Genomic DNA, 14,214 nt, shown 5'->3' with positions numbered 1-14,214 from the left:
ATGATCTTTGTTTCTCCCAGACAGTATTTTATTTAAAAATATATACAAACTCCTTCTGCAATTACTGCATGACCTGCTGTGACTTTTATTTTGTTTAATAGTATGTATGTACCACCAACCTACTGAACAGGATACAGTTTCTTACCCCCTCAGGGTCACAGAATGAGTTGGTATTTTAGAACTTCCTTCTAAACCTGGAATCCCATAATATTCTGAGATTGATGGTTCTACTTTACCATGAAGAATATTCCTGAGATAGAAACAAGAAGACGAGTGACTTTGTCTGAGGAAGGCTGATGTGGTTCAGGTTTTCCACTGATAGGATTCACTCGCTCCATTTTGTAATACTTTGCCTCAAACTGGGGACGAAGGGTTTCCTATGAGAAAAACTAAAGTTAAGTAAATATCTAAGGCATAAATTTGAAAAATCGTCCAATATTGACTAAATTCTTGGAATTTGGCCTACTTCTATGTCGAGTCTTGGCAAAGAAGCAACTTGTAAAAATTTAGATGCAAGATAATTTCCAAATAAACCGTAAGCTATATTTTAATTAGCATGATTTTCCACTAATGGAATTTAAGGAAACATTATAGAAGTGCTCTGAAAAAAGTACATATTTCATCACTGGTGTCTATTATATTCATAAAATAACAAGGTTATTAGTAAAGCAAAAAAAAAAAATCAAGGGAAAACTGAATTGTGTTTAGCTGCTTCCTGCTTAGACATTAAGGCAGTGAGTGATTTCCTACATCATATGTTATTCCAGTTTCTTATCTCCTGGTCTCTTAACATCTTACCTCCTCTTCTTCCCATTCAATAAGGTCCCAAGTATAGGTTAGTGTACTTCTTCTCCTTTTCCAAAACTCCAGGAAGACTGTGGCTATAAATAAGGATAATAATATTACTATTATAATTCTTACCTGAGACATCACATTGTGTCATCATTGCCTTTCTTCTTTGAATTGATGCATTTACATCATATTATTAAATAATTAAAATTAACCACATTTATATTAAATTCATACAGCTGCAATTTTTCTTCCCTTACCTTCTTCTATGTAAATTATAAACATGCACTCTCAATGGAGAGTGATTCTTTTTATTGGAATAAGTAAGCAGAGACTTTTGTTAGCATGACCTTGATCTTGTGAAACTGGATTGGAGATGAAGCTGGAGGATAAGAGGCCTTCAGTGGAAAAGGGAGCTTAGTTATCAGGGAAAAGCTGGGTTTCCTGTGCATTGTGGAGGTAGAAGAGCATTTCAAAATACTTGAAGATGATCTGCCCAGTAATTCTGCTCCTTAGCAACTATGCATTTATTTTTTCACTATCCCGCTGACTATCACGCATACTTTTCTCAGCGTTACAAAGATTTCACAGATGCACATGCTCCATCCAGTCCTTGTACCTTCATGTCTCACGATCATTTCCAGCGGCTTTCCCTTGTGATCCAAATTCAATGGCACAGAGTAACAGAATCACAGGGTCAAGCATTTAACAGTAGTAAGGTTCTATGTGTTCAGTTCACTTCGGTCGCTCAGTCGTGTCTGACACTTTGTGACTCCATGAACCGCAGTACGACAGGCCTCCCTGTCCATCATGATCCCAGAGCCCACCCAAACCCATGTCCATTGTGTCAGTGATGCCATCCAACCATCTCATCCTCTGTCGTCCCCTTCTCCTCCTGCCTTCAATCTTTCCCAGCATCAGGGTCTTTTCAAATGAATCAGTTCTCCGCATCAGGTGGCCGAAGTATTGGAGTTTCAGCTTCAGCATCAGTCCCTCCAATGAACAACCAGGACTGATCTCCTTTAGGATAGACTGGTTGGATCTCCTTGCAGTCCAAGGGACTCTCAAGAGTCTTCTCCAGCACCACAGTTTAAAAGCACAGTTCTATGTGTAGTTTGAAGTTATTTTAAATTTACAAAAAACAAACTCCAGAGTGATCAATATATATCACTGATCTTGCCAAAGCATCTAGAACTTTTTCCTGTACCTGTTTTTTCCCACACTTGAAGTTTAAGTCTCTTGAGGGCCTTTCCCCCTTAGTATTTTAGTGCTTTGCACACTAAAAATGTTTAATAAATAAGCTTAATTACTGAACAATTCAGGGATTGCAACTCTAATTCCTGTGCAAGTGTTCTTTGCATTATTGCAGAGGTTTTCATGGAGTGCTCCATGGAATTTCACTGAAGACATTGGAAGAGAGTCCCTTGGCAGAGAATCCCTTTCTTTATATAAATATATATTGAGCAGTCATGTTCAAATTTTATTTGGAAAAATAATTATTGTTGAAAAAGTTTTAAAAACTACTTCACTATACTTTGAAGAAGGGGAGTGGCTAATGAGAGGGGAATCAGGGGCAAGAAGTCAGTTCCAAACACAAATGAAGTTAAGTATGTCTGAATACATTGAGCCCCCAAAATAATTCCAAGTATTATTTTCACCAGAAGAGATAAGGATTCGAAGCCTTCTTAGAAGGAGACCCAGCTGAAATGAGATTGTGTCAGAGCAAATGCTTGGCCTCATCAATGGGGACAACACCCAAGAACAACTACAGAGTCCTCCATTCCTCAGATATTTTTTCAGCGACATCTGCAAGCATAATGTGCTTTCCGCACACAGCATTGCAACATCACTATACAAGAGGTAGAAACAGAAACCTCACTAAACAGGTTCTACAATTATCAGAAAGGCCATGAATATGGGACATTTTAAATCTCCCTGCTTAGGATAAGTTATTGATTTTCTCGCTAATGCCTTACAGAAATGCAATTAGTAGGGCTTTTTTGCATGAATATCTAGTAGATTAATCAATGGAAAGAGCCTATGTGTGAAATAGTAGATTTTGAATATTTGGGCTGGACTGTACTTGACTCAGTCACCACTGGTTAGTTGTAGAACTGGCTAGTCAAGACCTTCTTGTCTGGTTAAATTTCCTCTTTGTCCAAAGACACAGAATCTTTTTCTAACTTTGCTTCCAATTTTCCTCTCTTTCTGTCTCTCTAAAAATACTAAGAAATAAAACAATACATATCTATGTTCTAAAACATGAGAAGGCCAGTATTTGATATAAGCACTGAAAATCCTTACCAATTTCTAAAATCAGACCTTCTTCTCCATAGGAAACTTCATTAAAAAAATAAAAAGCTATGCATAAATAGCATTGTGCTATATTAAAATACGAAAACTCTCACCACAGTCTTGACCAGAGCAGACTCTTACATTTGATGGAATGTGTCTCTCTAAGTTAACTCTTCCTGTCACTCAATATGGTATCGGCATTTGTACATTAAGTAGGCATTCAGTAGCACCTGTTCACATTAAAATGGATACTAAACGAATTGCTAAAAAATTAGGTGTCTACACAAATAACTTGTTAACTTTTTTGCCATGCATTTTTAATAAATACAACTTAATCTGTTTAAAGTTCTGGATTTATTTTTCTCAGGACATTTCTTCTTCTTACCATTCATATATTTGATATAACTTCTTTAATTAACTCTGCGGAATATTTTCTGATTATAAATATAACACCAATGAAAGTAACAGAAACAGCCCCTGTCTTACTTCTGAAATCTAGGAATGCCTGCCATTTATTAGGCTTTTAGTAAATGTATGCTGAATGAGTAAATTAAACTGTAAAGAATAGAAGTCACCTACAATTCCACATTCATAAACAGTCACTACTTCAATTTCGGCAATCCCATCCAAAGTATTTTACTAAAGAAGTGTATTTAGGGCTGACATGTTACTGACACTCAGAGATACAACCATTTGTTTTTGTTAAGTTGCTAAGTCATGTTCACCTCTTTGCAACCCCATGGACTGCAGCATGTCAGGCTCCCCTGTCCTTCGCTATCTTCCAGAGTTTGCTCAGATTCATGTTCACTGAGTTGGTGATACTATACAACCATCTCATCCTCTGCTGCCCCCTTCTCCTTTTGCCTTCAATGTTTCCCAGCATCAGGGTCTTTTCAACAGAGTTGGCTCTTTGCATCAGGTGGCCAAAGTATGGGAATTTCAGCTTTAGGATCAGTCCTTCCAATGAATATTTAGGATTGACTTCCTTTAGGATTGAATGGTTTGATCTTGCTGTTCAAGGGACTCTCAAGAGTCTTCTCCAGAGTCTTCACAATTCCAAAGCATCCATTCTTTGTTTTTGTTTTTCTTTTCTCTTTTTCTGTCATAAATGAACTTGGTTGTTCATTTTTGACAGGGAAAAAGAAAAAAATTCATAACTGAACCCTCAAAAGGCATCATGCCCCTCATAGGTTGGCCCTTCCTCTCCAGGAGACCTTCACCAGGATGAGGTACATGTAGCATTATTAACCCCTGGAACAGCTCTGGCCTCCAGGAAAGTGCTCCAGAACTAAAGTCAATATCCATCCTGATTGTCCAGTAGGGAGTCCTAGTTCCAAGCATGGTTAAATATTTGCCTTTTCACCTTATAAACATCCCCCTGGAACTGAATCCTTAGAAATGTACTTGGCATCATAGGTGAATGCCAACAACTATCAAAGAAATTACTATATTTTACATAAATACAGTTTATCTTCATGATCAAGTTACAATGACCCCCAAAAGACCATCTAGGAATGACAATGTGGTGCTGGAAAAAGAGCATGGCTTGGGGTACAGATGTTCTGGTTTTGAGAGCTACCTATATTCTTTTCTAATTATGTGACCTTGGACAAATGAATGAAAAATGATAAGCCTTTGTTTTCACAATTTAAAAACAAGAATAGCAAAATCATCTTCTTAGAGGTGTTGTACAAATTAACCTTAAATTAAGGTATAATTTATAAGTGATTTAACATCCAACTATTATTCATTCATTTGAAGAATATAATAGATCATGTTGTTGTTCATGCTTAGTCGTTAAGTCATGTTCAACTCTTTATGACCCCGTGGACTGTAGCCCACCAGACTCCTCTAGCCATGGGATTCTCTAGGCAAGAATACTGGAGTGTGCCTTTTCTTTCTCCAGGGACTCTCCTGACCCTGGGATCGAACCCACATCTCCTGCACTGGCAAGCAAATTCTTTTCCATTGAGCCAGCAGGGAAGTCCCATAATAGATTATAATAATCTTTTTTTCAACACTCTGTTAGTTATTATACATAGGGAACTTGGTAGACAAAGTTCTTGGTTTCACTGAATAAAGCTACTATATATTTTTCTGTAGGAAACATGCTTTTTCAATTATTTATATTTTGACTGTTTTATAAAAATTCAGTCATATCTGTCATAACACTGCCCATCTTTTTCTGGTGACCCAGCAAACCGTTTATATTGTTATTTTTCTTCCTTTGTATTTAAAAGAGTAAAGCTGCCTCTAGAGCAGAGGTCCCCAACCTTTGGGCCACGGACCAGTACCTCCTGTCAGATCAGTGGTGGCGTCAGATTAGAAATCAATGCATGATAAGTGCAATGCGCTTGAATCATCCTGACTCCATTCCCCTGCCCCTGGTCCAGTGAAAACCTGTCTTCCATAAAACTGGTGACGGGCAGTGAAGTCAAAGCTGTCAGTCATGTCTGACTCTTTGCAACCCCCTGGACTATACAGTCCATGGAATTCTCCAGGCCAGAATACTGGAGTGGGTAGCTGTTCCCTTCTCCAGGGGATCTTCCCAACCCAGGAATCAAACCTACGTCTCCCACATTGCAGGCACATTCTTTACCAGCTGAGCCACCAGGGAAGCCAGGAATACTGGAGTGGATAGCCTATCTCTTTTCCAGTGGATCCTCCCAACCCAGGAATCAAACCAGGGTCTCCTGCATTGCAGGCAGATTCTTTACCAACTGAGCCATCAGGGAAGCCCATGAAACTGGTCATTGGTGCCAAAAAGGTTGGGGACCACTGCTAGAATAAATAATTCAATTCAAAATTATTTTTGAGAGCGCAATGTCTATTATTAGAGTGCACAAAGAAAAAAAAAGAAAATGAGTTGCATCATAGTCTCAAAGAGGAAGAAGAAAACTACTGTTATAGAGCACTTTCAAATTTCCAGACTTTGTGTTAGACATATTTTTAATTAGCTCCTATCATTTCCACAACAACCCAGGTGAAATAAAGATTATTATCTCCTTCAGCAGAGCAAATCGAAGCTCTTGGAGATTAAGTTACCTGAGGAAGTCACTTGGCTGAAATTCAGATCTAACCCAAACACTGACCTTTTTCTATACTAAAGGAAAAACTATTGCTAAACATGGTCTGATACAGAACTTTTTGAGCTACATAATCTGCAACATCCTTCTGGGAAGCAATTAGCATCACAGACAAAATGTTTGAGCAGATTTCTAATAGACCTAAATGAGATTGAGAGTGACCTATTAATCAGAAGTCTAGTCTGACACCCTTTTTTTTTTTTTCCTTTGGAGTCTAAAAATGATTACTAACAATTTCCTCATAAATGTCTCTACCAAGATAGAAATCTTTGCATTGGTTTTTTAGAAGACTTTTCCTTTGCAGTCAGACTCAAATAAAAATCTGACACGTTATAACTTAATTGTCTGAAAAGACTATTATTTTTCCTTTATTAGACCACAGTATCTGAATTTGTGAAGATGGACATGTAGAAGTAAGCATAATGCTTCTTGGTTCACACTTCAAGCAAACAGTTTGTCCCAGAATAATTAAACTGCTTCTATTTACAATTTTGATGTGTCTAATAGTTCCCTGTAGACATAGCCAGTATCTCTGATTTTTCCAAATATGGCTGAGGGAGTGGCCAAGTGATTTTGATAGCTAAGTCTTGCAAGGTTTCAATAATTAGGGATACATTTAGTTTGCATTTGGTGAGATATGTTTATGTGATTTGCAGGCACTTCCAAGTGTTGTTCAATCATTGCCAGTTATCCTAATGTAGCAATGGCTTCTGAGGTGACTCCTCCAGTTACATGCTGACTCTTTCAGGTGCCAGGCTAGGGGATGTATGAAGAGATGCACATGCTCTATGGTAATGGAAGGGAAATAAGATCTAAAATATATGGGGCCAGAAACTACTCCATGGGAATTATTTCACAAACTTTAAGTCATATATGAAACACACTAGAGATTTTCTCAGAGTTCCAACAATATTAAAAATGCACATAGCATTATCAATTATGAAGTTGAAATAAGCTTTTCAAAACTGCTAATAATGGGGACTTGCCTGGAAAAGACTCTGATGCTGGGAGAGATTGGAGGCAGGAGGAGAAGGGGATGACGCAGGATGAGATGGCTGGATGGCATCACGGACTCGATGGACGTGAGTCTGAGTGAACTCCGGGAGATGGTGATGGACAGGGAGGCCTGGCGTGCTGCGATTCATGGGGTTGCAAAGAGTCGGACACAACTGAGCGACTGAAATGAACTGAACTGAACTGCCTGGTAGCCCAGCAGTTGAGAATCTGCCTTGCAATGTAGGGAACAAAGGTTTAACCCCTGATCAGGGAACTAAGATCCCACATGCTGTGGAGCAACAAAGCCCCCACACCTTAACTGGAGAGTCTGGGCACCATTCTCAACAACTGGAGAGTTTGTGTAGCATCCTCAAAGATCCCACATGATGCAATGAAGATCCCATGTGCCACAGCCAAGACTTGAGGCAGCAAAACAAATTAATAAATCTTTTTTAAAACTGTCAAAAATAATAAAATAATTTTCAATTAATTGTGCTAGAGAAAGAGGAAAAACTGAATGACTTCTCCATTCCTTCCGTGAAATATCTTTTTAAACATCATACACAGAGATTGGGATTCCCTAGTGGCTCAGATGGTAAGAAATCTGCCTGCAATGTAGGAGACACAGGTTCGATCCCTAGGTCGGGAAGATGCCCTGGAGAAGGAAATGGCAACACACGCCAGTATTCTTGGCCTGGAGAACTCCGTGGACAGAGGGGCCTGGCAGGCTACAGTACATGGTGTCGCAAAGAGTTCGACACGACTGAGTGACCAAAACATGCAGAGATAATAAAAAAAATGCAGATAAAAAAGTAAGACAAAAGCATTTACAGAGATGTGTTAGGCAACTAACTAATTAAAATATTATTACTTCTATGGATTTTGATTTTATGTAGCATTTGAAATTTTTAAAATTTGCAAACTTTTGATATTTTTATTTTGCATTTTTTTTCCTAAAGAGAGCTTCCAAAATTGCGTATCTCCTTCCAATGAATAGCTATTGTGCATCAGACACAAATGTTCCAGATAGCCTGTTCAAATGTTTTACACATACTTAACTCACAAAATCCTCAACAGCTCCATGTTCAAGAAATGAAGTTATTGTTGTTGTACTAGTAATGCTGCGAAAGTTCAGAAAGTATAGTAGACTTGTCCCCACATGAACTGGACCCTAGAAGATCAGCTCCCTGTGACACTTATGGCAGGGTTATTGGTTTAAATTATTCATTCAGAGAAGAGGATTTACAACACTAGGCATTTTTAATAAGGATTCTCTCCTGATGCAACACAAAACTGCCTTCCTTTTACTGTCGCTAAGAGCTTATAGAACTGTCAGCTTAGTTAAACCTAACATGTTTTCATTGTTCTTTGCAAAATGTTTATATTGCTCCTAGTCCTCTAAACAGATGAGAAAAACCCTTGTCATTGTTATTTTTTGCCCATGAACTTAATGTCAAAATCCCCTTTACGTCATGAATAACTTCTTTTTTTTCTATCCCTGCTTTTGAGCCAAGGAACAAATCTGGACTCTTAAAGTATATAGACCTAGCCTAGGTATCTCACTCTCTCTTCACTCTGCTCCTCTCCAGGTCATGGCTCAGTGCTGAGAACACTCAGCAAATAAACTCTTAAAAACTCTTTTGTTATGAGGTTCAGTTCAGTTCAGTTCAGTTCATTTCAGTCGCTCAGTTGTGTCTGACTCTTTGTGACCCCATGGACCGCAGCTCACCAGGCCTACCCTATCCATCACCAATTCCCAGAGTTTACCCAAACCTATGTCCATTGTGTCAGTGATGCCATCCAACCATCTCATCCTCTGCCGTCCCCTTCTCCTTCTGCCTTCAATCTTTCCCAGCATCAGGGGCTTTTCAAATGAGTCAGCTCTTCACATCAGGTGGCCAAAACATTGGAGTTTCAGCTTCACCATCAGTCCTTCCAATGAACACTCAGGACTGATTTCCTTTAGGATGGAGTGGTTGGATCTCCTTGCAGTAGAAGGAACTCTCAAGAGTCTTCTCCAATACCACAGTTCAAAAGCATCAGTTCTTCGGCACTCAGCTTTCTTTATAGTCCAACCCTCACTTCTATACATGACTCCTGGAAAAACCAGAGCCTTGGCTAGATGGACCTTTGTTGGCAAAGTTGTGAGGTTATTACTTATTTACTCTAACTTTTCAAACCAGAAAGAAACAAATTAGAAATGACAAGATTTTTAAATTATCCATCTTGATTTTTTTAAAGGCAGGATTAATAAATCACTTGGATCTCTTCTTAAAGGTAGAAAAATAAACTACAATATTATCAAGTTGCCAGTTTTGCCACTTTATTATATTTAAAACCAGTTGTAACTTGATTTAATTAAATTATATCAAAATACATCATATAGTTGATAAATTAGGCAATGGCCATCTAAAGATTCTATAATGAAATTACCATCTTTAAAATTATTATAGTTACCATTGATAAGCCCTTATTTAGCATCAAGCAACACATAATACTTTACCTACTTTATCTTTTGGTTCCCCATTGTCTAGGATATCTACCTAGGAGGTAGATATCTCATTCTGTATTATACAAATGAGAAAGTAGTCTTTGGATATGATAGTTCAGGTTACAGAACCAGTAAGTAGCCAGACCAGGATTCAACAGAGAACACAGCCAGAGAAGGAGCCGCAGAGATCTCACACCAAATAAAGATGCTGTAGGGCCACCTTATGCTAACAAATCTACTGTAGTAACATACAGGGTAGAGTATGAGCACACTGGCAATGGTAACATCCTGAAGAAAGTAATATTTACTTTTGACATGTTTCCATCACATTTTGGCAAAAGCTCTGAAACCCTCTCTGGCTTTTTTTTTTTTTTTTTTTCCTTTAATGGAACTAGAAGAGAGTAAACCTGTTACTGTGTCAGGCCCTAATTATTATAGAAAAATGCCCAGTAAAATATTCTGAATCCTTAGAAATTAGTGGAAAAGTAATGCATTAAATCAGTGGTCTTCAAAATTTTTGTAACCTCAAATAAGTTTATAGAACTATGTATCATATTATGTATATTTATGACTTATGACCAACCTAGATAGCATATTGTAAAGCAGAGACATTACTTTCGCCAACAAAGGTCCATCTAGTCAAGGCTATGGTTTTTCCAGTGGTCATATATGAATGTGAGAGTTGGACTGTGAAGAAAGCTGAGTGCTGAAGAACTGATGCTTTTGAACTGTGGTGTTGGAGAAGACTCCTGAGAGTCCCTTGGACTGCAAGGAGATCCAACCAGTCCATCCTAAGGGAGATCAGTCCTGGGTGTTCTTTGGAGGGAATGATGCTAAAGCTGAAGCTCCAGTACTTTGCGCACCTCATGCGAAGAGTTGACTCATTAGAAAAGACTCTGATGCTGGGAAGGATTGAGGGCAAGAGGAGAAGGGGACGACAGAAGATGAGATGGCTGGATGACATCACTGACTCAATGGACATGGGTTTGAGTGAACTCCAGAAGTTGGTGACGGACAGGGAGGCCTGTCGTGCTGTGATTCATGGGGTCGCAAAGAGTTGGACACGACTGAGCAACTGAAATGAACTGAACTGAACTGATGACATCCAAAATTTATTTTCATCATATATGTTAATTGTGGCAAATGATGCAATTTCCAGTGAATTATAAAAACTGACATTTTAAAATACAACTTTTATGTTGGTCTTTTATACCTAATTCATATCCCTTCAAGATATATACTTTCAGAAGGCTCTTCTTATCTACTGAAACATTTTAATGGTTCCATTTTACCTTTAAATCCAATTCTATTCTATTTCTACCTCAGAATATTATCCTTTATATTTATGCCTGAAAATGTTTATTGATTACCTTGTCATACTTCTTTGAAACAAAAAAATACAGACAGAAATTAAAATAATTAAAACAATTTTAAACATCAGAATGGATATGTCTCTTTAAAACACCTGGATTATCACTTCAATTAATAAAACAATAGAATTCATTCCAAAATTTAATAAATATTAAGCTTAAAATATAAAATTTATTATAAATGCTTCTCTTAAGTTGTTAAGTCAATGGCCTTTTTGTTTTTCAATCAATCTAGGTATCCATGGACACCTACGACTTATTACAATCAGATAGGTTTCAGCATCAACTTCATTTTAATTTCTTGTTTTTATAAGGATGTTTACTGAGAAAACATGTTCCTTTAAATGTGTAGATATGAGTGCAACAGGTTTTGTTATGGTTATGTAATTTACTTCCTTGAACTATGCCTGAATTAAAGTTTGTATCTGACATGTCCAATTTATAACCTTCATCAGATCCCCATTTATGCCCATATGTATGAGATGTATATGCTATTTCAAAACCTCTGCTTAACAAAAGGCATTGTCCTTAGCACCAAAATAGAGTGTTTAACCTTTCCAAGAAGTTACAGTTAAATGAAGATCATGCTATAATACCATATGACTTAGAAAAAAAAAAAAAAACCTTGTATGCTAAATAAGTGTTAGCACTCATGAGAATGATCCCTCTACTTCTCTTCTAACAGAATACTAAAACAGCTGTTAACATCCCAAGGAAATTTTCCAGTCGCCAATTTCCATTGTACTTGTAAAGAATATCATTGACATATCCTCAGATAATATAACCATGATATTGGTGGCTCAGAGGTTAAAGTGTCTGCCTGCAATGTGGGAGACCTGGGTTCGATCCCTGGGTCAGGAAGACCCCTGGAGAAGGAAATGGCAACCCACTCCAGTATTCTTGCCTGGAGAATCCCATGGAAGGAGGAACCTCGTGGGCTACCGTCCATGGGGTCGCAAAGAGTCGGACACGACTGAGCGACTTCACTTTCACTTTACCTTATTTTTACTCAAATTTTTTTTTATTGCTTAAAAATCCTAGGTTTCTCTGGGGAGACAAAACATAAACTCAACATAGAACCTGTTTTAGGCTCATAACCTGCTAATAATGAATTTAACCTATGGAAACAAATTCCATATGTGTGATGTCAGTATCACACATGTGATGCAATAGGGTTTGTAAAGATACCATTTTGGACCTAGAACAATATTTTGGTTTTATCTGAGACATGGTGTCAAGCCACAATCTGGTTCTGTTTTCAGATCCATCAGTGACAATAATGTGACTTCATGTTCTGGAAACTCCACTGGTGAGTGGTTCCACCATTTAAGACAAAGAGGCAGTCGTTCTTCTTCCATTATATATTATGAGGTTTAATTAATGGGTGTAAAGCAGTTGGAGAGTGCTAGATGAAAGCCTCCATAGATGGTACGTAAGTACAACACAAATTATGTAAGCATTGTGTATGTATGTATGACATTATGTATGTCATCTCAGCTGGTTTGGCAGATGAAATTGTTGGGTAATTGTTCCTTACTGTTGAGTTCTTCAGGTCCAAAATGGGATAGGTCTTACCTAGACTGTGGTACACCTGGAAATGCATCTCAGCAAGACTTGTTTGGCAAGAAATTACTTTTTAACTCCAACTCAGGTGCTTCCATAAAGGTGTCTGATCACAACTACGTGAGCTAAGTAATAACTGAGGCATTAAATTTATGCATAGTTTTCATTTTATAACTTTGCTTCCAGATGTGCTCACGACAGGGAAGGTAAACAAGGTTTATCTCTAGGGTCAGGTCTACTCAATTGGTTAAGGCTGTCAGGAGGGCAGTAGTGAAAAGGATTCTGAGGCCACAGCTAGCGTCTTCAGAAAAGGGGGTCACTGGAGATTAACTTTGACTCTTGTGGCAGTGAAAGCACAGTTGAAGCAGAAGTACCTTGTAATTTCCTTGCCTGGTATAGGCCATGATTACTATGCCAAGTAGAACGTGGTAATGTATTCATGCACATATCTAGGAAAATCCCTAAGGGTATGTACGGTACACCCAATCCTGCCAAGTCATGATCAGTTCTCTAAGCACAGATATAAAAATATTTATTCAGTTGTGTTTTTTCCCTAGTAACTAGCTAATCTGAAAATAACCAGTTGAATTTTATTAAGCCATTTCTCAGTAACTAGTTATTTGATTAAACTGAACTTGCTTTTCTTCCTACCGGTGCAGATATAGCTTAAATATCTTTTAAGTGAACATATTTTAGGCTTAATTGGCTTAATTTCTAATCAAACTCTGAAGGACTTTGGGCTTCAGAAAATTTGAAACTATAGAATTACCTTGTTCTTTCTTGAACCAATTAACTGAGCAGATTCTTTGCATTCGATTTAAAGCCCCTGAACTTTAGCTGAAGTTTCATTTTCTCTCTCAGCAGTTGGAAACCTATCTCCTTGTGCAACAGAAACTAAGCATGAACCTCAGGCTTACTGAACTGAACAGACCCTGGCGCCTGTCCCCAAATATTGATGTGCGGTATCTCCCAGAAAGTGCAGTTTCACTCTTCTCCCTTTTACAAGCCGTGAAAGGAAGTATGCCCAGGTTGTTATTCAACTCTAGTATTTAATCAAGCATTACTTAGGCTCTTCTGAAACTCTTCGGCTTCTAAGTTGAGAGGAAAAGCAAAGAGAACACAGGATGGAAACTAATTGAGCAGGCTGCCAGGATTACTTGGGATCACATGGCCGTTCTCAGTCAGGCCCCAGTTACCACCTCCCCCAAACTTCCGAGAGTCGGCAAGAAACCCCACCTCAGTCCTGGTGCTGATTTCTAACTTAATATTTTACAGCTTTCTCAAGGATCTGATGCACAGTAATCCACTGTCTGAAGTGTGACTTTCTATAAATCTAGTTTCAGCGCACAGCAGACAACACTTTGTCCATTCAGGTTGTGAGTACACAAATCGGGCATCCCCACAATGGGGAAAAAAAGATTTGTTTATGTGTTTGGAGAACAGCATGCAGGTGAGGTCACTTGAGCAACAGGTGCAGGACTGACTCACTATGGTTTCCTCACCTGCAAAGGGGAACCCAGCATGTGTCAGAAATCCCTGATACAGCAGTGACCAGGACCAAACTCTCTGTCCCGCTTTTTTTCACTGAGGGCAAGAAACATATGTCCTTTGTTTTCCAACATCC

At 38.3% G+C, this 14,214-nt stretch overlaps 1 protein-coding gene across 1 annotated transcript in view; it reads right to left on the bottom strand.

Moving 5' to 3' along the window:
• Positions 1–14,214, bottom strand: part of ANO3 (anoctamin 3) — a 445,447-nt gene that overhangs the window by 48,781 nt on the left and 382,452 nt on the right. Inside the window, 2 exon segments of the mRNA XM_052652757.1 lie at positions 237–377; positions 799–881. Of these exon segments, the coding sequence (XP_052508717.1) occupies positions 237–377; positions 799–881 (224 nt within the window).

Source organism: Budorcas taxicolor, chromosome 15 (assembly GCF_023091745.1).
Source record: "Budorcas taxicolor isolate Tak-1 chromosome 15, Takin1.1, whole genome shotgun sequence".
NCBI lineage: Eukaryota > Metazoa > Chordata > Mammalia > Artiodactyla > Bovidae > Budorcas > Budorcas taxicolor.
Note: the sequence above shows the minus strand (reverse complement) of the source record. Positions and strands in the feature narration are given on the sequence as shown.